General features: G+C 40.0%; 1 protein-coding gene across 2 annotated transcripts in view; it reads left to right on the top strand.

Moving 5' to 3' along the window:
• Window positions 1-19910, top strand: part of LOC140319475 (fibroblast growth factor 14-like) — a 57385-nt gene extending 37475 nt beyond the window's left edge. For both annotated transcript variants that reach the window (XM_072397159.1, XM_072397234.1), the window contains exons 4-5: window positions 12603-12801; window positions 12931-19910. In XM_072397159.1, coding sequence (XP_072253260.1) covers window positions 12603-12801; window positions 12931-13079 — 348 coding nt within the window. In that variant the 3' untranslated portion in view covers window positions 13080-19910. The remainder of the gene's footprint in view (window positions 1-12602; window positions 12802-12930) is intronic.
• Window positions 19911-27070: the final 7160 nt, after the last annotated feature.

Genomic DNA, 27070 nt, shown 5'->3' with positions numbered 1-27070 from the left:
AATGGGAGGAGAAGAGGTGATGGATGGGACAGAAGAAAAAGGTGGATGGGAGGGGAGAGGAGGTGAAAAGAGTGAATTGAAAGGCAGAGGTGAGAGGAATAAAGGTGAAGTCGGAGCAAGAGAAGAAGGAGAAGACTTGGAGATGTGGTAGAAGAGAAGAAGGTGATGAGGGGGGTGAAAGAGAAAGGTTCCAGGCAGTTGAAAGAAAAAACAGGAAAGACAAAAGACAGATGAGGAAAAAGATGGAAAAGACGGGTTATAAATCGTAAACAAAAGTGTAAAAAAAAAAAACAATGTTTGAAGTGAAGTTTGAAGGAGAGAAAAAGATGGCATAAAGTAAAGAGAAAATATAGTCAGACCAGGGAGTTGGAAAAAGTAGGAGACAGAACAGGAGACAACAGAGAAGAAAAAATGTTTGTTGACAAGGGGATAAGAGGAAGAGAAAAGAGTAATTGGGAAGAGGAGGAACGCAGCTATGTGCTGCTCTGCTGCACTTTCTCAGCCTGTCGCTGAAAGTCACAGATGCATGAGGGCTTCCTTTAAATAATTGAAGAAGGGGACTCCCCCCCTACACACACAGTAGAAGTCCCCTCCAAAGCTGCATACAGGCAAAGTGAGGATGTTTGATCATGTTCCAGCTCCGGGACTGATGTGCAGGCAGCTCCATGATAAGAAATGCATAAATTATAAACAGCAGGTCTAATTTATCCTGATGTCAGCACTGCTTGATGTTTAATTGGCTGCTGCAAAGGTCCTGGCAGGTAAGGATGGTGGCACCAGCCTGTAGAGATGCTCATTAAAGATTACTAGGCCACCATCACAACTACAGTTGCCTTTCTCTTGTTTCGAACCAAAGAGCTTCAACTTTATTCATTTTTTAAATTCACATCATATGAAGTGCTGTTTTTTTTTAGTTTTTTTTTTTACACTTTGTATTATTTTTTCCTCCACCCAAGCTAGGCATGGTGGAGGTGACAGGAAGTCGATATAAATCAGACTCCAGTGCCTTTACCGTCAGAGAAACATGGTGTGCTTGTCAGCAGTCTTTTCTGTAACATGTTCAAGATACAACACATTTTCCACTTTGGAAAATAGTTTTGTGTTTGGTAGCTGATGTCAGTATTACTTTATGCAGCTGCTGTCTATCTTTCCTTTCTGCAGGTTTAGATCACTTGTTTTTGATGAGCCGTGAAGCATTAAGCTCGCCCAAAACTGAACTAAATGTTCAAACGTCGGAGCACAAACAAAAAGTTTAAAGTTCCTGTAGAAAACGCATTCTGTGCAGCACTGTAATTATTACAACAAGGACACCATGTATTAATAACGTTATGCAAATTTTTCTGTAATTATGATTATGATTAGTTTTTTTGTATCCGTATATCTGAGTATTCGGAGCACAGTGAGCTCAGTTTTGTCTGGATTCACAGGACTTGATGCAGTCCAAACCCTGGATGAATGGCTCTCATTTTCTTCCTATAAACCAAGTTGAATATTAATTGCGTTTATATATTTTGATGCATTCTTACTTTGAGATGTCGTGACGAATATTTTTCATTTCCACATCTCCAAAAATATTACAGAAAATGAGAAATAAAATTATTAAGGATCTGCTGGGGCTGCAGCTTATTATTTCTATCACCAGATCACCCCCACCCCCACCCACCCAAATTCAGTCTCTAATGTGTCATAAACGGTATTAAAAAAAAAAAGAAAAAAAAAGCTGCTGCTACCCTACCTTTCTATCAAAAATGAAAATGTGGAACTTTGCCTTGTGTCTCACATTCTCTTTGCAGCAGAAGTAGTTGCATATTGTCTCTAAATTCATGCTGCTCTGCTCTCAAAGTGATTCTTTATCCTCTTATTGGAAAGTGTTAATGATATGCTGCAAACTTAGTTATACACGGTAGGTTTTATTAATCCCAGATTTCCAGCATCTGGCAGTGTGCGGTGACTGTGCACGTACATGCGTTGGTTTTTGGTGTGCGTGCGCTCCACCTAACAGATGGCACCGTGCGCGACGAGCTGCTATGTGATAATTATGAAGCATGCCGGGGAAAGTGGGGAAAAAAGTGCTGATGAGTTTAGGACTGTGCGTGCGAATGGAACTGAGTGACGAGGGCGTGCACGAGGCGCACATTTGGTGTGCTGTGTTTGTGTGTGTGTCGCGGTTGCTGGGTGGGTGTAGGTGTGAGGATGCCAGCTGAGAGGTGAAAGAGGAAATTGAGTTTTTCAGCGAAGTCACTGCACATGTCCTGAAACACACCACTATTACCGCTACTCCTGCTGTTACTCCTTCTAGTGCCAGCATTCAAGTAATATGTGAGAGAGGAGAGACAATATTACTTTAGGGATAAGGGTGAATTAAAATTATTTTCAGCAGCCTTTCCTGTTGAGAATAACATTTGCAGCACAACGGTTACATAATGCAATAACTGAACTTTGAGGCACTTTTAAAAAGTATTTTCATATCTCTTCAAACTTGTCTTTTTCCTCTGAGACCGTTTTAAGGAAGAATTTATGCAGCCTATGAGATGTGGTCAAACAGCAGGCTCAAGTACAGCAGCGACGCCTTGAAATCTTTTGATTTTTCTAAATAGGAATTGTGCTGACTGTCCGCCAGCCAACATTAGTGATGGAAATGTATTCCTATATTCCAACCTCAGCGAGTCGATCTCATTCTTCCTCATCTTGCCATTCTTCTTATTTAACAAATACTTTACCTCCACCCTTTTCTCTGCAGCACACAGTATCACACTTACTTCGCTTTAAAACATCAAGTTGGGCCCCACATGTTGGGAAAAGTTGAGCTGTTTTAATTTTCTATGATGTCTTTGAAATGTTTTTATTTCTCGAATTTGACTGTGTGAATTTGCTTCTTTTTCATGTCGTTTCATAGCCTGCATCTAGCTGAAAATCAACCAAGGCAAAAGCACACTTCCTGGTTTAGATCTGAGTTGTCATTGGTGCAGAGAGCTGTTAACACCTCCACAAAAAACAAGTCTATTGCTGCGACATGCCACTACAACACACCTGCAACACATTAATTTAAGACGATAAACAGCTGTAATCATAGACAAACTGCTTTAATACTTACTGCTCCAATAATGGGGAGGTTATCATTTTAAGTTTAATTAAGTCATAAGTTGTTTTGTTGTTTTTTGCTTGAGGTGCAGCAAATTTACAATTACTTCACAATGTTTGTTCTTCGTGTGAGAAATGTGTGGGACTCTCCAGTGAAACGTGAGCACTGTTTAGGTCTCAGTAGGGACGGAGCCCTCCAAAGTGTCTGACCCTAGAAAGGCCCCTGATACGGTTTAAATTAAATTATTCACAATTCGTGATACTTTTTTTTTTTGTGGAAATAAGGCTGCTTTTAATGCTTGAGCTAGGATGATAAATGGTTTCATCATCCAATCAGATATTTCAAAGATACTGAAATACGCTTTGATTTTCCAGAACCTGGGGTAAGCATTTTCAGATGTCTTGTGGCCTGAATCCAAAGTCATGTGGTTTACTGTTTTATGACAAAGAATAGCATGAAACGCTCTAATCAGTGAGCATGAAAATTACTGAAACAATTGTAGGTAAACGGTGGCAGAGTATTACTCTGTTAGACTACTTATTGATTCATCAGCTCTTGGTTTCAGCTCCGTTTTATTCAGGACGCTGTTCAAAGCTTCACGCAGAGACCTTACAACCTTTTGTACACTGTGGATCTGTCTCTTCCCATCCCCACACAGCTCCAACCTGTCTGGGCTGCCGCATGTTTTCTTGGAACAGGATGTTTTCGACAAACATGGGGGTGTGTGGTCTGAGTGCGCCTGCATGTGTGTCTGCCGCACGTCTGTGTACGTGGGCGTGTATTTCCATTCATAACACAGTCAGTGCAGCACTCAGACAGAGCGAGTCCTGTGATGTCTACAGCCAAAGAGATGAGAAGGGAGAGGAGAGGCAGAGAATAGATGTTAGCCATGTGAGTCATGACACACACACACGCTCTTTCTGGTAACTAGAGAATTAAACGAGTTACTTGTGAGCTGTTGAGCTTCTTCAAAGACACCACTCTGTGAATCCTGATGTTGAAGTAGCACAAGACAGACCTCACACCTCAAACAGGAGGCGTGAACATTTTGACAAACATATTATCCACTGATTCAGCCACTGCTGATGCATATGTAGATTTTCCCAGCCTTCCTCCAACAAATTGGCATCCTTCATTCATCAGAAACTCTCATCGAGCTGATCTAGTTATAGATAAAGATATACAGAAAATCGAAGGAAAACAAAGTTAAAACCTGCAGGAGACAGATTGGATTAACTTGTGTCACACTGCGATGCATCAGTTAATTTGGCAACCAAGCAGAAAAACGTCATCAGCTCGGGCCATAAGCAAAACAACAACCTGTCATGAATAACGCAGATGCCTCTGTGCCTGCAAGGTTTTCAAGTTAAAACAACAAAGCCGAGGAAATCCTACCTGGACCTCACATCTTTCAGGAAAAAGAGATCCAAAGCAGAGGATTCAGAGGCTAATTAGATATGGTGAGGATGCAGTTGGCCTGATGAGACCCTAAATTGGTCCTTACATGCCTACTCACCTAAACCTCCAGTTCATGTGAGGAATTTTCTTGAAAGAAACGGCTTGCAAAAATTGTAAAGTTAAAATTTGAATACATGTTGATGAATGATGAATTTTAGCTGGTGGAGCTGGAATTTCATGTTTTTCTCTCTAAACTTTATCAATTATTCTTTTCACTTGGTAGAGCTGAAACTTGTACTGAGCAGCCACAAAACTCTAAGCATAATTTATAACTAAGTGATGCGAAGTAGTTAAATTGAAGACATTTCATATCTATTTAGAAGAGTAATCAATCTTTGAAGAGTTTAGATCCTTCTCTAGATTTTTTGTTTTGACCCGTTACAGAGACAGCACAGGCATACAACACGCAGCTCCATGATAAACCTGTTTATAAGTAGCTGCTGTTTTATGAACAAATGTAAAAAAACAACTCATCAAAAATGAATTTATATATAAGCCCTAAAGACAGCTTTCTTGAAATATTTAAATACTCAAATGATATTCATTTTAATTTTCAATGAATATCAGGCTGCTGAAAGATCTTCAAATGTTTTCTTGACAACATCGCAGTTGACGGCGTATCCATTCTGATCCGTGTGAAAACCCAGGCCAGTCTTCTGGAAAAGCTTTGCAGTCTGTTTCTAGAAACCAAAAATCTGTGCTGTGTGTGTACATTTTGGACTGTTCCATACGTAGGTATCGTCTGTCTTTGAAACGCATTTCAAGAGAAACGGAGTATGATTTGGACCTATTCTGACTGTGGTTTCAGGTCACCATATGAGTCATCAGTCACCTCACAAATACAGTGAAGCTAAGTTTGTGGCAGGCAAAAGAGGAGAGGTGGAGCGTGGACAAACTCTTCAATTTTAGTGTGGATCGAGATCATAATATTTGAAACTGCAAGATAGAGCACGTGTCTTGATGAAGAACTGCACCCTCTAAGTGTTTAGTCTAGGTTACATATTATAGGTCAGAATATAATCTATCTATCATGGCATCATCACAAAGAGCACAGACAGACAGTTTATTTAGCTTCTCCACTTGGTGCATAACATGAAACGCCGGAGTTCTTCTACATATAAAAACCAAGATATGGACACATTAACCTTGGACTGGGTCTTTGATATTTTACTGAAGACCTTCCCCAACAGGTCGGTAAAGAAGCACCTGTGCTGTGAGTTGCAGCCTGAGCGCACCTGAACCAATAAAGAAGCAGACATTTTCATCACATAGTAATTGAATCAGGTGTGTGCAGATCTGAAGTGTTTGAGGAACACTGTGGCGCTCATCAGATGCTGAGAGTAACAGTGGTTTCAGAGCCAGATTTATGCTGCAATTCTAGCTTGCCTCGGCAGCAGGACGCCCTTTCAAGTCTCCTCTCGAACCACACGCTCTCGTCACTCTTTTGTTTTCTTATGCCAGCACTTTTCTTTCCACTCCTCCTCCTCTTCCTTCTTCTCTGTGGGCTTCTTTTCTTTAGAATGATTTGTTTACCCACAATTCTCCTGGGTAATTAGTACTGTGATAATAACTGGTGTTGGAAACAAACACCCACTCATTGAACAGTGCGCACAAACAGACTCACACAAAAATGCATATGCTTACACACGGGGATGGAAACGACTTCCATTTGGTCACATTAACCATCGTTAGAAGGAGAGTGGCAGCACCTCCTAAGATGAGGAACACACAGGGACAACGTGCCTCTATTTTTGTAATTAGCTAAACAACATTTTCAATGTTGTTCTAACAACATTGGTTAACAAACTAATTACCTTTGATTAATGAATCTCGCTGTGTTATGATGGTTATGTTGCGTTACTTTTTGCTCTGATTCCATGTAAATTGCAATCAAAAGCAGCTCATGATTAGTGAAAACAAGGTATCGCTGTTTTCAAAGAACTAAATCCATTAGAAAACTAATTAAAAAAGAAATTACAGTTAAAAAATGATAATTTATTATGAAAAACCATTAGGAAGGATGGATTGGTCAATAATGTGGGCTACGATGCTTCACTTCTCAATCAGCAGCCACCTTTGTGTTCTCTCAACAGTGACTGCAGTCCTTAACTTAACTACATGTCTAAATCCAACAAAATCTCGTCTCTAGTGGTCAGTAATTACCACATTAAATGTAACAGCTTTGTGCGTTGGCCAGTAACACGAACAACACATCAGTAAACAAGCAAATTGGCCATTTTGGAAGGCAGTGAGGGTCATTTAGAAATGAGGATTTGTTGCATGTTTTGGTATCTTCATACATTTACTACCTCAACATTGAATGTGCATGTCAGCATGCTCAACTAATGAGGTCAGATTTGACCGTTTCTGCCATCATATCATAATTAGCAACCCACATCATACTTTAATTGTGTCCTTTAATTATGGTTATGGTACATTCTTTATTTGCTTAATTCAGAGCAGTGGTGGGGAAAGCTTTAGCGCGTCTCCCTACTGAATAGTCGACTGCTGCTGTGTAATTACGAGGTGATGTTTACTTTTTTAATTCATTTTGATGGTTAAAATTTAATCCCTGCAACAGCGGTGAAAATGGTTTTATTAGATGTGTCACTGAATAGGAGGTGACGGAAACCTTCAGCATTCAGAGAGTCAACGATCTGGGAGGAGAAAACACACGCAGCTCAAGCCGATCGCATGCTGTCCATGTGTTGCTTTCTGTGTTGTAACATTTTTTGCGGAAGTGCAAAGTCAGCTGTGGCACAGCAGGAAGCCACAACTGGTCAAGTAGAAATCTAGCTTTCCTCGGCCAATCAATCAAGCTGCCTGTGATGAAATCTTGAAGTGCGAACTTGGTGCAGCCGTTCCAAAGCCCTCCTGATCAGTGGGCCTCCGAGTTCAATTGAGGCTGCTCATTCAGCTCCCTTCAACAACCCGTGTTCCCGATTGTCTGTGGATCAGAGGCTTTGGTAAATTACAGAAAGAGGCCACAGAAAATAAGCAAAAGCAGTAATTTTTCATAATAAATTACTGTTGGACTGTGAATGTCCTTCGACTGGAAAGTTTCTGTAGTGGCCAGCTATAGGCAGCTAGTTGCCAGGTTGTATTAGTGCTGTGATGTGCCAAGATGTGAAATGGCTTTTCCCACCCTGTTTTTGAATTCCTTATTTTTAGGTCTTTAATTGACCAGGGACAGCATGCTGTCTGTATCAATTTAGGCTGCTTTGGAGCAGGATGTCTAACATGCTAATGGGCTCTTCTGTCTGATTGTAGCTGGTTGGCAAATAGTTTGGTATGACGTGTGTGTGTGTGCATGCAAGTGTAATTCCAAAAGATAACAATGTTCATGCATGTGTGCAGTGTGTGCACTCAATCTGTGCAGAGAAACGACAGAGGGGGGAAAAAAGAAGAGCGATGAGAGAAATACAAAGATAAGAGAAGGCAGGGAGGACGGGAGGGAGAGAATCCCCTGCTGTTTTTCCAATCAGGAGGCGTCGTCTTCCTCACTTGGTGATTTATTCTTTCTCCCCTCTCCTTCATGTCCCAATTTCCAACCCCTCCACACAACCAGCCCTCCATTTCTTTCATTCATCTCTCCCTGTCTTCTTTCTGTGGGCAGCTTGTGAACATAGCTATTTAGAAATGACGACAGAAACACATTCAGGCAGGCGGTGCTGTTAAAATGACTCACCTGTACGGCTGGGAGGTTTTCATCTCTACTCATTCTTACAGGTCACTTATTCTCTCAGAGTTCACTCTGGAATAGATGTTGCTGCTTCAGATGAGATATCAGAGTTCTTTTATTTTAAAAGCAGCCTTAAATGATGTATGACCTCACTGACCAACATTAATAAGCATCTGGCACCGTTCCTTGCACACCGTCAAAGACCATCCTTCTTGACAAATGAATTATGAATCCAGGGTTGCAGGTCGGGACTAAATATACATATATATTAAGTTAATTTAATCCAAGAATGAAAAATATCAAGCTCCACAGGGAGCAAGCATGCTGTTGATACCAATCAAAACTGCAGTTACTAAAGGAGAACATTTGATTCGTTAAGGTACTTTTCCTCTGTGTGTGTGCGTGTCACTGACATTGCCAATAAATAGAGCATTCATTCATTATCAGCTGTCTTGTTTTGCTGCCAACCAATAATTTAGTCGCATTTCACATCCCCACACCTCCCTCCATTCATCCCCTAGAGCCACAAGTGTGTGCTTGTGTGTGCACCACTGTGTGATCCCTCACAGCTGCCTATACCTTTAATAAGCGTGTCACTTCTATGTTAGCATGAGTGGATGTGGTGGAGCATGGGATATGGCACATTATTGTTGTTTTAAATTACCAATGCAAATCTTTATGTGTGTGTGTGTGTGTGTGCGCATCTCTCGCTCTTACAGCTCTCCGCTCAGACACACACACACATTGACCCCTCCCTCTCAGTGCTGGTTGGTTGCCACGGCTACAGTGTCGCCTCTCTTCCTCATGTTGCTATGAGACTCGGACCGACAGACCTGAGCTGAATGACAATGTGTCTGTGGCTCTGGCAGGAGGCCCACAAGAACCAATAAGAGGCAGTCTAGACAAACACTTTCCCAATCTGGGGTCGAGGGACCTCGATAGTGATTGTTTGGGTTGGCAGGAGCATTCTCAGTCATATGGGAAGCTGGTTGTTAACTCTGTTTATTTTATTTCTTCAGCAGACGTCTCTTTTTGTACATTATGGCATGCTAGATAATTATTGCAATTTCTATATTTCTTCCAAGACAGGAAGGCATTTGTTGTTCGAGGGGGAAATAAAACTGAATGCCTTGACTGATATTTTATAGTAACTGGAGTAGGGTTCAATAAAGATGTGAAGCTCGATATTTTTCAAGTATCATTTGTGACGTCAAAAGAGCTTCTCATAACAAAACCTTGTAGAATTATCTAAAGTCTTTTCAGCCTCTTTTATTACACTGTTCTTGTTTGTCTGATGGTCAAACTCTTTATCTCCGTCCGCACACATAGTTTCTCTGTCTTAGTATGCTTTACTGTACTTATTTTGCTCCCACTCCCTCTTAATAGCATATAATCATAGGATCTTCTCACTCCTGAAAGCTGAATCAAGTTTCATCTTTTAGTTACCTTGTATTAGAGCTGTGGATGAGAGTCCAGTTGGACTTGAGCCTTTTTACTCCTTGTCAATAGTGGATGCTTTGTACCCGGATCATAGATTAAGCAGAATGTTTTTTACAAGTAAATAAATCACCTAATCAACTAAAATTTTGGCTTTCCCTAGAAAGTAAATTCCCAGATATACAACAGCATCTAATCTATTTGCAGCAGAGAGCCATGAAGATGAGTTAAATATCACAGACAGAGAAGCAAAGAAACGTCAAACTTTGTTCGACATCTGTGCTTGAGAAAAGTTGACTACAGGTTTGCTACTTGCTATTTAAAACCACTTAAGCTTGAAACTAAGCGTGACATTGCTTACACATCAGTTCATAGCATCAGCTGCAGAGCTCCCTGTGGTTTTGCCATAATGTAGTCTCCACACGTTGCTCCAAACACTCCTCCCTTCACTGAAAATGAAAGATTTCCCTCGGATTACAGTTTATGCGAGACGGGGCGTCTGAGCCTGGGCCACAAACACAGTCGGTGTATTCAGGCATGCTACACGATTGTTAAGGTGTTTGGCATGCATCATCATCGTGTTTATTAAAATCACGTCACGATCAGAAGTGACACTGTGTCACTGATGGATGTTCAGCAGTAGTCCAGCATTTCTGCTGCCCCTTAAAGAATATGATCTGATATCTTAGAATTGAGACAATTTTCTGAAAAATGACCTGGTCTCACCTCTGTGTTGTTTATTGATTCAAGTAACATGAGTGTACTTACGAACTCTAGATGACATTAATGCACAATGTGAATGTGAACTCTGTACTAAACTAGTCTAAATGAATTACTATGTTGACAGTTGTGTATCTGACATTTGGGATTGTATCTTTCTACATCGGGTAGATTTAAATGGAGATGAATAAACCAATTTATGTTGTTGCCATAAAAAAACCTGTCGTTAATGGAGGATGTGCAGCTTTTACTGTGTGGCATTGTGTATTTCTGTCTCGCGTCTCTAGTTTTATTGCTCTCAAAGCTTCATGCTCTCATTCGCTCCAAAAGACTAATTCATTAAAATTTAACAGATTTTTAGGAGCAAATGTTTTGCTTTTTCACTTCTAAAGGCGGCCTGCTATAACTTCCTGTAATATGATTCAAAAGTAAGACCATTTTTAGAAATGTTTTGATGCTGGAGGGGAAAAAAAAGGGTCTGGATAATTTTTTATCAGTGGTCCATCATGGTTTCAGTCTTGTACTTTTGGTCAGAATCGAACTGAAAACTCCAAAGAAGTTAGATGAGAAAAGACTTAATGCTATTATCATTTCTGTACCACCTTAATGAAGACACGTGGCTGGGACCTAAAGTACAGAACGGTGGGAAATACTGTCCAGATCAATGCTCAAATAGTTGATCAATTTAAAGGCGACAAATTGAGAAACTATATTGATTTATTCTATTATTCATTACCTGAAAATGTAAAAATAGATGATGAAATGAGTTTGGAGCCTGACCTCCCCAGAAGAAGAGATAAGTTGCCTTTTTTATACTTCCTTGGAAACACATTCGCACACAAGGAAGAGAAGATATTTCTCCCAGTAAGAATAACACCTTGTGTCTGTGCTGAAATATGCTCTGCTGGAGGGGACAGCAGCCATGGAAAAGAGGTTTGACACATAACAGCTTAGTTGATGTGGGTGGGAAGGTGAGATCTTTTGTGTTGCTGGAATCAATCTGCTTTTCTTCTTCTTTTTAAAAAAAAAAATAAAAATCTGTTTGGTTTGTTGTACATGTTGGGGAAATGATGAAGTTGGGAGGATTACTTCAGTCACTATGTGTGGTGCTTCTCCTCTATCTCTGTGGGTGGTCTCTGGTTTGTTTTTTGCTACCAGACAAGAGAAATTACAATGGCTTTGTGCTACCCATTATGGATTGTTAAGGTATATAATATAGACTCTTTAAAGGGGCAATAAAAACTTAAACGTGACATTTGTGAATTCCATTGAACTTTCATTTAACAGATACAAGTAGAAATGAATTATTTTCAGTGTCTCTACTGTCCAACTTGATTGTATTTAGAAAATATAAACCAACTTGTTGCTAGCAACACCCTCAAAAAAAGTTTGGAGATATAAAGAAAGACAGAAATGTTTGTAGAATAAAGAAGTAACAGCATTCTGGAAGATTCTACAGTCAACAGATTAACTGCTGGCAGGTGAGGGCGTCAGCTAAAGGATAAGTCTTGACACGGACATTTTAGTCAAACCCCACCAGAGAATCCACAATACGTTCAACAAAAAAATTCTCAATGCAGCATTGTAAAGAGTTTTGGTCTTTCAAAGTCTAAAGTCTATAATGATATTATTGAGAAAAGGTTCAGGGAGGCCAAGGGTATAAACCACTGAGTCTTCAGACAGCACTTTCATGCCACTATGATCAAAATCGACTTCAGAGTACCTTGAAAAACCTTTTTCACTCAACACAGTCCTCTGCTGCATACTTAAATATAACCTGAAACTGTATAACACGAGGAGTAAGCCAACTATCAACTCAGCACAGAATTGCTGTTGAGTTTTCTGAACACGAGCTCATCTTAGATGGACAGACGGTTAAAAAAAAAAACACGTTCTGTGGTCAGATTGTTCCACGTTTTGTTTTTTTTTTTGGAAAATCTGAGTTCTGCTGCTACATGTCAATGATGAGAAAGATCAACCAGGCTGCTATGAAAGAAATGTGCAAGAGCTAGCAACAGTGTTCATGGTCTGGATGACTTCATGTGTGTGAGGGTACCATTGACATCCTGTTTTTTGAGCAAGTTGCTGGCATCAAATTTTAAATTTTTTCCACTTTCTGAATACAATGCGGTTTGAGGACACTGAAAATAATTTATATGGACTTAGATTAAACAAATCTATCATCTTGTCAATGTGTCTTTCTGTTTATGTTTGTCTCCTCAGGAACTGTTTACAGCTGAGTGCAAGTTTAAGGAGTCTGTGTTTGAGAACTACTATGTGATCTACAGCTCGATGCTCTACAGACAGAAAGAGTCTGGTCGGGCCTGGTTTCTAGGCTTAAATAAAGAGGGTCAGGCTATGAAAGGCAACAGGGTCAAGAAGACCAAACCAGCTGCACACTTCCTGCCTAAACCCATAGAAGGTAACTCATTTTTTAGTCCAGGTTTTGAAAGTGTTTACAGATATTTGTATATATTTCTTCCTCTTTCTTGTAGTTTCATCTGATGTTCTCCATTGATGTGTCCTTTCATTCTCTTCTCCACCCATCTAGTTGCCATGTACCGGGAGCCATCGTTGCACGATGTAGGAGAGGCGGTGCCTAAACTCGCAGGGGGCCCGCCTTCCAAAAGCACAACCTGTGAGCCCGTGGTCATGAATGGCGGCAAACCAGTCAGCAAACCCAACAAGGAGGAGACATAACCTCACCCCTCATTTCAACCTCCCTCCAGGCCAGGAAAAGCCACAGAGTCGCCCCACTGCTGCGCTCTCAAAAACAAAACTGCAACAACAGGTAACAAAACAAACAACAGCGACAAGTTCTGACTGGACAGCAGTGGGGCCGCACGCCATGCCTCACCTCACCTCTCCCAAATGGACTGTGTTGTTGGGGCTGTGCCAGTGGGACTGCTCTGCAGCTGGTGGTGGGAAAAGAAGATGGTAAAGTCACGCCGCTGTCAGACATGTTTCTGGACTGGGATGGTGGCATGCCTTCATATGTGAGACAGAAGGACTTTTAAAGAATATAAACAATACAAACAAAAAGCTGAAAAAAATGTCACGCTCACACTTATTATTTTTGAATCCGTGAGAATGATGCTCCTTTTCCCCTCGCCTGATAGTACCGTTTCCTGTTTCCAGGTATGCTTGCTTGCTGGACGCCTCAGACACACATGCACATGAACTCCACTCGAAATCGACCACTCGGATTCGATCTTGGGGTAGATTAAAAGCATCAGCAAACGTTGGGTGAAGAGACCGCTTTAAACACCAGACACTGATGATTCACAGTAAGCTTAGTCATCGATCAATTAACATTTAGAACAGGATGTTCTGGACTAAACTTACAATAAAATTGGAAAGAGCTCAGCACATTACAAACAAGGTAAACACACCCACTAACGTCTCCCTCATTGTGATCACTCGCTGTATATCTTATAAAGAGTGTCAGTCAGTATTTGAGACCATAAAGCTTCAAGCATGACATATCCTTTATCGCTTTGTTAATTATTCTGCAAACACAAAGCTACATTCTTTTACACCTTCAAACGTAATTGCAGCTCTTTCCTCTTTCTCTTCTTTTGAGTCCTTTGATTCCCACACAGTTTACACAAGTGTAGCTCAGGAAAGGACAAGATCAGTCGACAGATGAAGAGAACTGGAAAGATTCCCACAAATTTCCCACAAAATTTGTAGCAACGAGGTGAGAATCTGAGGCATGCTGTGTCCGAGCAGCACGGTGCTGTAGCAGTCAGTGTTTACACAGAGTAGCAGATATAGTAGACCAGGGTTTAGCATGATCAAATGGTGTTCTCAGTAATGAGAGCCCCCTTTGTTCTTGTTGCCTTCCTAATTACTTGAAAAGGAGTGAGGGTTTTAGTGAGCTGGGAAAGAGATGCTAAAGCCACTTTGTGTAGAGTTCAGTCATCTCTGACTTGATGAACCAGTGATCCTTTCAAAAACTGACGTGTGGTCGGTGTGTACGTCTGACTTAGATAATTGAAGTCGTCACTGGTACATCCAGTTCCTGTAAACCTTGAGCCAGTCTAAATAGGATTAATTGCAGTCCAGATTTGTTGCTGAAGATCATTTGTAGTATTCAGCTTGTCTAGAAAATTTAAAGCAGAAAGGAATCTGCTTTTTTTTTGTCACATCACAGAAAAACGTTTAGTTAACCCCTCACCTGAACGTAAATGATAAAAACTGTAATCAAGTAAATAAAATTAGGGTTCAAAATCATAAAATAAAATGAGCAGTTCTCTCTGGTCTGAGATGCTGGGGGCATGTCCACTGAAGAACCTGATGAAGAGATCTCAGGAGTCCTAATGAACCGTACTTAAGGGGTAAACAGAGGGGAGTTTGTATTAACTAAGCCCTAACGGCTTATATGTGAGATCACAAATGCACACTTCAGACATTAGATATTTGGTGACTACAGCTGTGGACAAGGTTATCTACATTGTCAAATTGTTAAGAATTGTGCGTTTTCACGGCGGGGAATGTCCTGCCCAGGATTCGCCGAGATATCGGCAGGGCTTGATCACACCAGCAGGGGCAGGAGAGACTAAACCTGGTGGTTGGTGGGATGAATCGAACCTGGTCCTTTCTTTTTCAGATAAAAGTTTTTAAAAGTACCAGGTGAAAAATGAGGCGGGTGGTGGCGTTAATCCTTAGCTCTCTATCACTGCAGGTCAGCATAAAATCAACACAGAGTATCCACTGTTTGTAGTCACTCTAGACACTTTGGTTGTCAGAGTCTGTACGCAGCGGTCTGACCACTGAAGTGCCTCACTGGCTCTTAACAAAATTAATCCACTGAGCGAAACTCCGGTACGTATGTGTACATCCTGTTCTGTAACAACCACGGTACAAGATGGATAACTTAGCCCTTCAATCTGACTGCCTAAAACTGATTGTCTGAGTTGGTGTGTTGCCAGTTCTGCAGTGCTGCTGCATTACTGCTTAACTATTCACAAAATGAATCAATTTCTTCTTTATCTCATTATGCCTCTGCATATAAAGTAGACAGCCCAAGCTCTGCTAATTCTGGCATCCAAGGATGCTGCATTTCTGTAACAGAAACGGGACAGACAGCTAGCTAGTTGTCATATGCACAGTTATATGGCAAAGTTAATGCATTCTCATCAGACTATAATGTTATAGGGGGTGCGGTTGGCTTTTGCTTGCCTTAGATATTCGCTCCACTTTGGCCCTCCTGCGTCATGGAACTCTGATTTTAGACCTGCCCTTAAAATCCTAAACTGAAAATTGAGGAAAAACTGTTTAGCAGTCAAACTTAACAATTTACATACATCATTCTCAGTCTTGTAAGAGGTTTCAAACAGCCACAACAAAACCAAGAATAACCAAAGATTACAAATTATAATTATAATGTAAGTAATTAGCACATAAGCATAAGGTACATACACACACACACACACACACACACATATATATATATATATATGTATAAAATCAAAATATGACATTTTTAGACTGTTACTGCCTCAATGCCTCAAAGTGAACATTTCATGTGTAGTTTCTCAACATGGAGCTAATTCCAACCTCCTTCTGTGCAGTTTTCTGCTGTGTTGTTAGATTATGAATGGGGGAAAAAAAGAACAGCATTCCTCAGCACAAGTCACTTTATGAGATTTTCCCACTTTTTACTCTCTACGTGTCATATTGGATCATCTTAACTTATTGGACTGGCATCACCCTTTGAAATGATTCTTTTTCAGAAAAGTTTTTTTTTTGTTCTTTATTGAAAATCATTATCTGAAAATTAACCATAGTGACCATGTTGTGGTCTAAAGGTAGAAATTAATGCTATTTGAAATTTGAAAGTAAAAGTAGCTTAAAGTCAACTTACAATTCTTTAACAAATATGGTTGATGGTTATTTTCCCCCTATCTTTGTATATCTAAGTACATTTACACATAGTGGCTTAAAATCAGGCTGAACGTTGGCCTATAAAACCTGTAACTTGAGGGCGTAACAAATGGGGTTTCTGTCGAGTTCAATGGAAAGCACCAAAAACACATCGTATCCATTGATTTCAGTGTTGACTAAAACTGTCATGAAACAAAGGTTTGTGAGAATCGTGAAGAATTTAAGGTAGGAAACGTCGTGCCACGCTCTCACTGTGAAAGTCAATCTGTTCCGAGATCAGACTGTCTGTTTACTGTTCTTTCTTTGACCGCGAGACAATGAACTCCTCCAGAAGATCGCTGCTACTCCGTCATATCGCTGAGCAGATATTTGTACTGTGATCCCACACTTCAAATTAGTGTCAGTGACAAAGAGGCAGACACACAAAAATGTGTAAATTCAGTAAGGCTCAGGAAGACAGTGCGTCTGCTTTTAAGTGATAATAGACAGAAACTGTGCATCTCTCTTGCTCTGAATCCCTGTTTTGGGGCTAAATGACTTCTTTGAATTTTAATCAGATGTTTGAAACACTGTCCTGTTTGCTGAAGATTAATGACCTCCGCTGATGTTGCCACAACTACAAAGGAACAACAAGACAAAGCAGCCTGCTACTGACAAAAAAAATCAAGGCTGTGTGATTCATGCTCAACATCAAACGAGCACCAGCCCAAATCTGCAGCATCCCCAGCTTCAGCAACAGGTTTATGTGCTGCACATCAAGAGTTGTCTCTCTCTGTCATAGGTAGGCTGTTAGAAAGTATACAGTATTTCTAATTGACATTTCCGAGATTTCTCTCACATATACACAACATTTTTCTCTCCTTCCTTGATCTCATTAGCTGTTTCTTGTATTCGTGTACAAATTTGTGTGTGGCTGACCAGCACACAGGACTACTTGTTCAGGCTAACATAGTCGCAGATGTTATCTTTTGGCCTTTAATAGCTGACTTGAAAGAAAAAACACAAATTACAAGCCAGTTTTTTTTTACATTTCTGCTCACCATACTGTGATCTTGATACTGAAAACTCTACAAGTACACAAAAAAAATGTGTTAGTGCTCTTGGACCATGAGAGACATATTCACAAATGATTACAAGCGATGTGAGTGCCTCTCGTCCTGAGTCAGGGTCAAGATGTGAGATCCAGGGTGGCTGGAGTTCTTCAACTTCAGCTCTGCTCTGTCTAATGTTACATTCGATGATGTTAATGAGAAAGACGTCTGGTGTTGTGCTCGTCTCACGTCAAAGAAATGTGGATGTAACATTTATTTATTAACTGTTGTGCCGCACGTAGGGGCAAAAAAAAAGAGATAAAAGATAAAATAAGCCCTGACAATCAGGTATGTGAACATCCCTTTTTCATTCTAATGTATCTTGTGTTGTCTCAGCTGCCCGTGTCTAAGCAGTAACTTATCAGGAAGCCACTGTAGAAAGTGATGCTTTTGTACAAATGTTTCGGGGATATAGTTGGTAACAAGGCTCCAGGATAGCAACTGCTTCCAATGAGTCATTTTAATTTGTCGTACACTGCTGGCAGAAGGGGGAAAAAAATCAACTTAGCAAAGCAACCAAATCTCTCTCCAGTCAAAGAGGCTCACAGTTAGGTTCACAGTAGGTTTCCCATCATGTGAAAAGAAATTTTAAAGATCTGTGAGATATGCTTGAAATTAATGATAGATGAGGGAAAATGGCCTGGTTTCCTGGTTACTGACCAGAGATATTCTACAATGGTGTTTCCAGGCTGGTAATCATAGCTCCTGGTTCAAACAACGACGGTACAATTACTGTCGGCGTCTCCTGAGAGATTTCTCTCCACTGCTGGTTAGCCAGGTACCAAGGCTACAATTATATAATATCTTGCAGCGAGCTCTGAGCGAAGCTGATTTATTTAGAAGTGAGCGATCACATCAACCAGGGTCACTTTCAATTTCAACACACATGTATGCTCTCGTGGCAGGTACACATGTAGCCTTCTTAGTTTGCCCGGCGTGACCTGTGGCTCTGAATCAGAAGTCAGGGGCACAAAATGGATGCAAGACTAGGCATATTAAGACAAAAAAGGCTTTGGTGACCTGACCACTGCAGTGCAGGTGCACTTTAGAGTCACAGGGACATGTAATGGTTAGCACTCATGATGTAGCTTGTCTCCCTCAGGTTTTCTTATTTTTTTTCCTCCTCTGCTTTATTCCCCTTTCAAAAGACTGCCTTATTACATCTGAATCTGAAACGAGACAGCTCTGTCCTCCCAGCTGTTTCTTTCTCCGAGCACTCTCATCCCACGCACACACACTCAGAGCAGACACACTCCTCATCCTATTTTACTTTTCAATTATCCTTTGATCCCCAATCTTCTGTTCACTGGAACTATGCTAGGTTTCACTCTCTGCTCATTGTGTAATCTTGCAGCCAGAGAACCTATTCCCTCTTTCACAACCCCTTTCTCCTCCTCCTCCTTCTCTCTCCGTTTGGACTGTTTCCCACTTGTTGCATGGTTTTTAAAAGAGGAAAGACTATGGGGGCCAATGCATGTGGTAATGTAGGAAAACAAAACAAACATTTGCAGCAAAGCACCAGAACATAGCATTTGGCTCATTCCTGGTATTGGTCTGCAAAGGTAGAGATGCTCTATTTTTTCTTCACAAATCCATTAAAACAAGTTTGGTTCTTAGTGGTAACGGAACTATTTGCAAGGATCTGTTGTTTTGGAAACATAATCCAACATTGCAACAACAAAGCAAAGCGAGAATGAATCAAAATAACTTCATATTACTAACATGGTTGTCTAACTAATGCATGTCTAATAGAATGAAATGCATCAGCATTTATTTCTGTTGATTGAGAGCAGAACTTACAAAATGCATGAAGAAGCAACTTTTTAAAATCCTTGTCTTCATTTAACAATGATTAGAGTTCAGGACGTTGTGTAGGAGCAAGGTCAAATCTGTTCCTCGTTATATAACACGATGGATGGTGACGCAGGTAGACTTTTTAGATCTTTTTAGACCCAAGAATAGTTTAGAAGGTCTTTCCAGTTAAAGTGGAAGATTGTGGTGTGGGTGTTGATTTTTCGCTGCTTTGTAAGGACTTTAACTGAAAGGAGCTCTTGTGGCCCAAAAGAATCCTGACTCTGTTACCAAGTACCTACCTGATTTTGGTTTCTTAAGACACAAAGATGAGTTCCCTCCATCAAGAGGGACTGTATTTTCAACAATCTTCCTTCGACGACGAGTGCGTAACATATCCAGATGTTGTCCGTGATACAGGGTATGACAGTCTTGCGACAGGGCTTGTGGACATGAGGGTCTAGATTGATGATATATATGTGTTAATAATTTCAAACTAGCATGAACACAAAGTAATGATTAAATAGACTAAACCACTGAGGGTTGTATCCTCCCCCTTCAAACCATGTCAGCTATGAGCCAAAAGCCAAATGTGACTGGTGCCAAACTTAAAGGAGAATAATCTGTCTGTCAGTAAATGTACAGTTACCTTTACATATATATTATGCAAACAGAGTTTGTCTGCACTGTACAGTTTGTGTCCAATCCATTGTATACACAAAGAAAACAATGATATTGAATAAAGGATTTATAGAAATGAGGTGTGGCTGGGCTAATTTATTTAATCCAATCAACATATTAGATAATATATACTACATAATACCCAGAATTAAGTATTTGTTGTACACATTTGTTGTTGGCAGAGATTGAAGAACTTCTGTGTTGTTGTACACACAGAATATCAGAGATTGTGGAAGAAACTAACAGAAAGAGAAAGATGCTATTAATAAAACCAAAAACTATCTGCTGCTTCAGTTCCAAGGACAGCAGCATTGATTTATCAGCAAACAGCAATTTAGCTGATGATATTTCAAAGTGATGGGCTTTAGATTCTAAGGTACATAAACCTTGGTCAGATAAAGGATCAATAAGTCAGGCAGAGTAGACAAACACATTCAAGCAAACAAACTCTCTGCTCACACACTGACTCTGCTTTCTGTGGTAGGTGGAAGCAGAATCTTAAATCTGTCCTTAAAGCTGTTCAAAATGATCAAACACACAGTCTTACACAGCTGATTCCCCCTTCATGAAAGTCCATTATTTGTGTTGACCTAAGACCAGGCTGCTTTAAAGTCGGCAACAGAAAAGTCAGGTTTTTCTCTATAAAAAGAAAGAGGACTGATTGCGAAGCAACATGAGTTCAGTTTTATCTGCAAAACCCACGACCAGAAAGGTTGGGAAATGTTCTATGATGCAATAAACACTTTTATCTGTAATCTGTCAATTAGTTTGGACATTTATCCAACAGAGAAGTACAAAGGAAAAGGTCTTAACTGACCAACTTTTTGAATTTAAAATATGAAGCTCGTAATTCACTTATAGGCCTGCGACATGTTTGCCACTGTGTTACATAATCTTGAGTCCATTTTTCCTAAATGCAGGATTTCCACTGCTCAACATGACCATGGCTGCTGTTGTCTGACTCTGCTTTTCATGACAGCCACACGGTTTGTAAGTCATGCAAAATGAGGTCTGGCGTTGTCCCCTGAAATAACCGGGGACGTCCTGGAAGAAAACAGGAAAGCACCACACTGATGGGAGCAAATGTCTCTTACTGATGATTTTCTGGTGGAATGTAGCATAAAGTGGTGAGCCACGGCCCGGCCTTGCTTTGAAACATCCAGTTGATGCTTTTTATTTATTTATTTATATATATTTTTTTATAAATGCTTTTATATCCTATCCTGACACCCTCACCTGTCACCGGTTAATAAGCCGTTAACAAAATCTCCAGAACACTGTTACTTTTCTGTTCTTTTAACTTTTCTCTCTTTCTTTGTCTATGAAGTCTTTTTCTCGTTCAAATGTTAAACTTGCTCAAATTTTCTAATATACAATGAAGTCGTTCACAGAAGGGGAAAAAAGCAGAAAAACGTTTTCAGCATATTTTAGAAAAGTCTGACTTCTCTGGCTTGTAAGTGCAAAGGAGGTGATGATGTCATGAGTCAAGAGGGACGCACATACACACTCTCGGGTAGATGGGTTTTGATGTGTAGATGTGCAGTGAGGTGCGAGAAACACAAGAACAGAGAAGAGAACATTATGCACAAGAATTTATTCTTAATCAAATTACAGCAAACAAACAAGTGACAAACCAGGAGACTCAGGGGACCCCCTTCCTTTACCTTGCTGCAAATCCACCTTTTAACACGGAGACACACAGAGGGAAACATCATCAGTCAGCTTCCACAGAGCAGAGCAAGATGGAAGCACGTAACTGTATCATTCCCAGATCTTTGTGTTGTATCCTGTTACATTAAAATAATTTTGCATGCACCCAGCAGACGAAATTGATCTGCTTTACACCTCGTTTAAAGCATGCACCTATATAAAGATGCCAGCTGTAATTCTGTCTTGAATCACACATTAGCTGCCGTATAACATAATCTTTTTACTTAAATTTGTTTAAATGTCTTTATTATGCTCTTTGTAAACAGTTGTGTCTTTGAGGGGGGGTGAATTCAGCTGAGCTTGTTTTAATGTATTGTTTTGCATCATTCATTGACACGAAAACCAAGGTCACAAGTCTAACCAGATCATCTCGTGTTGTTTTATATGGAGGAGTTGTTGATTTGACTCATGGGATGAACTAGAAATGAGGGAAGCAATTCAGAGGTGTGGAAACGAGTCTGTCAACAAAGCCTGAGAAATGTTGTAAATCACCTGCTGTTGCCTTGAATCCATGATTTTACCTTTAATTTCCTTTTCATTTAACTAATGCAGATATGACTGATCAAAATGTTGGCTTTCGGTTCACAAAGCAACATGTTTGGTGTGCAGTGAGGTGCGAGAAACACAAGAACAGAGAAGAGAACATTATGCACAAGAATTTATTCTTAATCAAATTACAGCAAACAAACAAGTGACAAACCAGGAGACTCAGGGGACCCCCTTCCTTTACCTTGCTGCAAATCCACCTTTTAACACGGAGACACACAGAGGGAAACATCATCAGTCAGCTTCCACAGAGCAGAGCAAGATGGAAGCACCATTAAACAGCCCCACTATCAGGCAGATATGTACAGCCGGAGAGACAGATTGGCAGCTTGACAGGCAGGAAGAAACACTCATCACACACACCCACACTGCTTTGCCTGGCCTCCTCTAAATGACAGGTGAACCAGCAAATACTGTAATTAGGTGGATATGATTAAAATTTGCATATGTAAATGTAATATAAATGAAGTGTACTCTGAAGAGAAACACAGTATTTAATTAGTGAGGAGGGGAATATGTAGAACTGAGAGAAACTGCTCTCAAACAAAATCTCTCTAATGCAAGTTTCATTAATTTACCAAAGTCAGGAAATACTCTCAGGATTTTTACGCCTTTCTGCTCTTCTTTGTCTCTTCAGCACATTTTTTTCCATCAATTCCCGTACAGTCTCATACACTACCATCATATTGAGATCAGAGGCTTAATATATCCAATAATAAATCCAATTAATAAATTCCAGTTTGAACTTTTATACTTTGCACTGCACTGTTAGATTAATCATGCTGCAGATAAAGTGAATTAGACCAGTTTAATATGAGTAAAGAGATTTGAAGAATAGATCCAGGTGCTCCATGTTTGCGTGTCTGAATGGCTTAAATGGTTACCGTGTGGACATTTGATAAAGAGTTTCTCTGCCTGTAAAATATTCTTTTAAAGTCTTGTAAGAATAAGATAGTATCTTGGCAAGTTATTTCCTTAAATTGTATCTTTCCCAGATAAGTCTTTTAACCCTTTCTTATCACCTGCCTCTCCAGGATGATCAACCTCAGTGAAATTAAGTGATCACCACAATCATGCAGTGTATCTTAACAGGATTTACTGTATTATTTACAGCCAGATTGCTTTGAAGATGGAAAGAGAACATACACATCTTGAGGTGTCAGTTTTATGTCTTTATATCTGCATTGTTTTCACGATTGGGGGTTTTATTTGAATTTGGCTAACATAAGCCAAGAGGATGTAATGCTTGAGGCAATATATAGATCGTACAATCATTTCGTGAAAGCACTACAGTCTGTGAGCTTCTGACATGAAGATTGACGCTTTGTAAAGGGTTGAAATACAGCCCCGTATTTTTCCTTCAATTAAACATGATTCACACCTTAATATCTATTTTTGGCAGTTGTCTCAAAAAAGAAAAGAAAGGAGGATAAAGGCTGTAATTTACACAGGCCCTGTGATGCAGAACAACAGCAGCATCACAAAAAAAGACACAGAGAATTTTATGAAAAAGGTTTTCTGAAAAGCGTTTTTTGTAACTGTGAATATCTGTTTTAATGTTTCTTTCTGTTTCTGGTTTGGTGCCAGCATGTTCCCTGTTTTGACAGAACAACTTAAGCTTCGTGTTATGTTACACACACATATTTTACTTACAAATTCTCAAATCCACCTTCTCAGACAGAAAACACACGAAACCACCTCATGGTTGAAAAGTACCATTTGCTCACCAATCATTCTCAACTGAAAAATACACTGACTGCTTCAAGCATCAGCTGTAGCTCCAGATGTGTACAGCCTTTACACGACCGCGTGTGATGTACTGTGCAGGGAATGAGAGGTTTGAACAGCACTACAAAATGGCTGACTCACTAGATAGTGGACTACATTGTGCAGGAGTGGACAAATCAAACACAACATCTGTACTGTTGTGACTAGCTTTCCAGCAGTGAATCCTTGTGGTTTTACTGGTAAGTGTATGATGTCAGCTTTTCCCCAGTTTTTGTTCGGCTTCAAACTCTTCAGGTGTGGTTCTGCCCTGAACATTGAACCCTAAACCTTTTGATGTGTCTTTCTATTGACGTAGAAAGACACAGACAAAGCATGTAAATGACATGATGTACAAACGGACTGCTAGTTTTACACAATTACATGAAATCATTTTGCTTTTACTCTTGTGTTTTGTACCTCAGGGCCATCATAATTGTGAGAGTATTCTCACTGTATTAATTTTCATCAGTATTACAGTAAATATCTAAAGGAATAAAAAGGGAACTTTGTGACTTAGGCTCCACCAGCGCGACTCAACCCGTGAGATCCCTCTGGCCCCCTAAAACTGCATTATTCACAAAGCGACATCCCTCAACAGTAATCTCTCATTAAAAAGCAGCCAATTGTAGCCAGAAAGCAAAATTACATTTTGTTATCACATGGCACAAAATGTTTCCATTTTCTGCCTTTTTTGGTTAATTTCATTAAAATAGTATCGAGCTGAGATTTTTGGTGTCCTATCTGCCACAAATGCACAACCACACACACCCACACACATAAACGGGATGCCCATGCTGCAGTGCGTTTGAGGTGGCATTGAGAGCTTGCTTGAGAGCCTGTCTCTGTCTGCCTCATTATCATCAAAGACAACAGGCACTCCAGTTCACACACACATTTATGCACATACACACAGCGGATGGTTTTCATAGTAATCATGGCCAATTCAAGCTGCAATGTCCCTCATTGCTACTGTCACATGAAACCTTGCATCTCCAATCTGACAAGAGATGTGAAACAAGAGGGCCACATCTAATTTTAACCCCCCTCTCCCCAAGAAGTTTTTGCACAGCAGCATCATGCCCATAGAAACCAGGCTGCTTACAGTCACTCAGATTTCCACTCTTTGATTTCCATTTGACTGACATCTTTTTTTTTTTGTTCCTCTCTTCAGGCTCTGATACAACGTCCAGACTCAAACTTCCTCAAACTAAGAATTTAACATGAAGCTAAGAGGTCAGTTTTGTCAGGGAGACGCTTGTCACAGAGTTGTTTTCACTCGTTCTTCACTTGGCTTTCTTCCTGACCTTGACCTCATTTCTCTTCAGTTCGTTTAAGATTGCCTTTCTCCAACCTCTCACATTTTCTTCTCCACCTGTCATATCACCTTCTTTCACCATATGCCTCCTTCTATCCTCCCTTTTCATGACAAAAAAAGAAGGGTTAGTGAAGAAAGGATGAGATTGAGGACACAGTTTACATTCATATGATTATGGACAGCCAAATCTAAACCCAAATAATTAAACTAATCATAAACAATCCATTAGTCCTTAGGCAAGACCCCCTTACCCTATCTGCCTACCTGTAAGTCGCTTTGGATAAAAGCATCTGCCAAATACATAAACATAAACATGAGCAACACTAGTCCTGACAACGTTGGTGTTTGTACAGCAAAAGATCGCAAAGAGGTAACAAATATTACACAGTTTGAATACTGATTAGCCAATCAGAGCCTACTTCTGCCTGGCACCACAGATACTCGTTGGCTGCTATGGCAACCAATAAAGCATCACAGGAAAGGGGATTGTAGAGCTACCTCTGTAATGATGTTGGAATGAAGAGATCTTTGGAGGAAGGAAATTATAAAACTGAGAATAGTTCAGGTTTGAGTGATCTGTGTATTGGTTACCATGGAAATTGCTGTAAACTGTAGGTAGCTGTTTAATTGTATTTGGCAACTATTCTCTTGTGATGGATAATTTATAATTGGAAATTAAATAAAAGCTGCACAGAAAACTGCTGTCAGCAGTCGATCGAATACATGTAATATTGAAGCTGTTGCTCATGGTGACGAACACACACACACAAAAGAAAAGCAGTTCCCCTCAGGTCTACAAAGAATTGTCATCATGTTTGAGCTCTGTGTTTTGGCTGAAAAGCCTGGAGCTTTTATATTCTCATTTACTTTAACGGCACATGAGGTGTTGCCGTGGAGCACTGCGGGCAGTTGTTTTTTATTGAAAAACTTTAAAAAGTTGATGTTTACAACCAGCTTTGCACCAAATAGTAGACAGATGTTATTTTGGAGGGTGACAGTATGTCAGTTTGTTTTAGCTCATTCTCACCTACAGCCATGTGTGACATTTCCCGGAACAAGAAGCTTTAGATTTCCTTCAGTCCACTGAGAGCTAGTAAAAAGTTTGGTTGAATATGGTGCAAAATTATAGTTTAAAGCAGAGTTATTAGTTTTGCAAATGCTGACGTTGTTCCCTGGTGAAGGCAGTCTCAGATTGTGTCATCAGCTTGATGGATGACCAAAATTCATGCTCTGATATTGAACTTCAACTGCAGCGCAATAAATATGGGAACTGAAGCAACAAATGTGCGGCAAAACCATTTAAATTGGTTTGAATTCTTCATAATTTCAGATCACATGCTGCTGAATAGGAAAATTAATTTTCACTTCATAAATGGGATATTCACTGCAGCGTGTTGATAAGTGCTTGAATCTGCTCCTGATTTTAGCCTGGACAGAGGCTTGGAAACGTAGTCTCTGACACACTTTCATGACATTGACACATTTCATTATCTGAGAGGCTCTGAAAGAGAGAAAAGAGAACAAAATTACAGACACAGACAGCCTTTGTCTCGCTGCTTTGGCAATATTGTTTTCAACTGTCATGCAAATTAGGAGCAGCGAACTGAGAAAAACAGAAAGAGATAATGAAAATTATTATTCCATATGGAAGCAAACAAAAATGGGACTGCACACTGAATGTGACCTCTGCTATAAAAGGTAAATGTGACTTTTCAGCATAATTTGACTTGCTTTTCCTCTGTTCACTGCAGGAAATGTGATTCAAAGTGGAACGTTTCCTTTATGTCGAGATGCCCCCAGTATTCTGCACATGTACAGTACATTATAACACCCAACTGCTTTATCTCACTGATATATTTACACATCCAATTCCAAAGATTTAGGCTTCTCCACACACGCCC

The sequence above is a fragment of the Leuresthes tenuis genome, unplaced genomic scaffold (genome assembly GCF_036924035.1).
Source record: "Leuresthes tenuis unplaced genomic scaffold, fLeuTen1.0.hap1 SCAF_1, whole genome shotgun sequence".
NCBI classification, from domain to species: Eukaryota; Metazoa; Chordata; class Actinopteri; order Atheriniformes; family Atherinopsidae; genus Leuresthes; species Leuresthes tenuis.
This window is presented reverse-complemented; position numbering and strand designations above follow the sequence as displayed.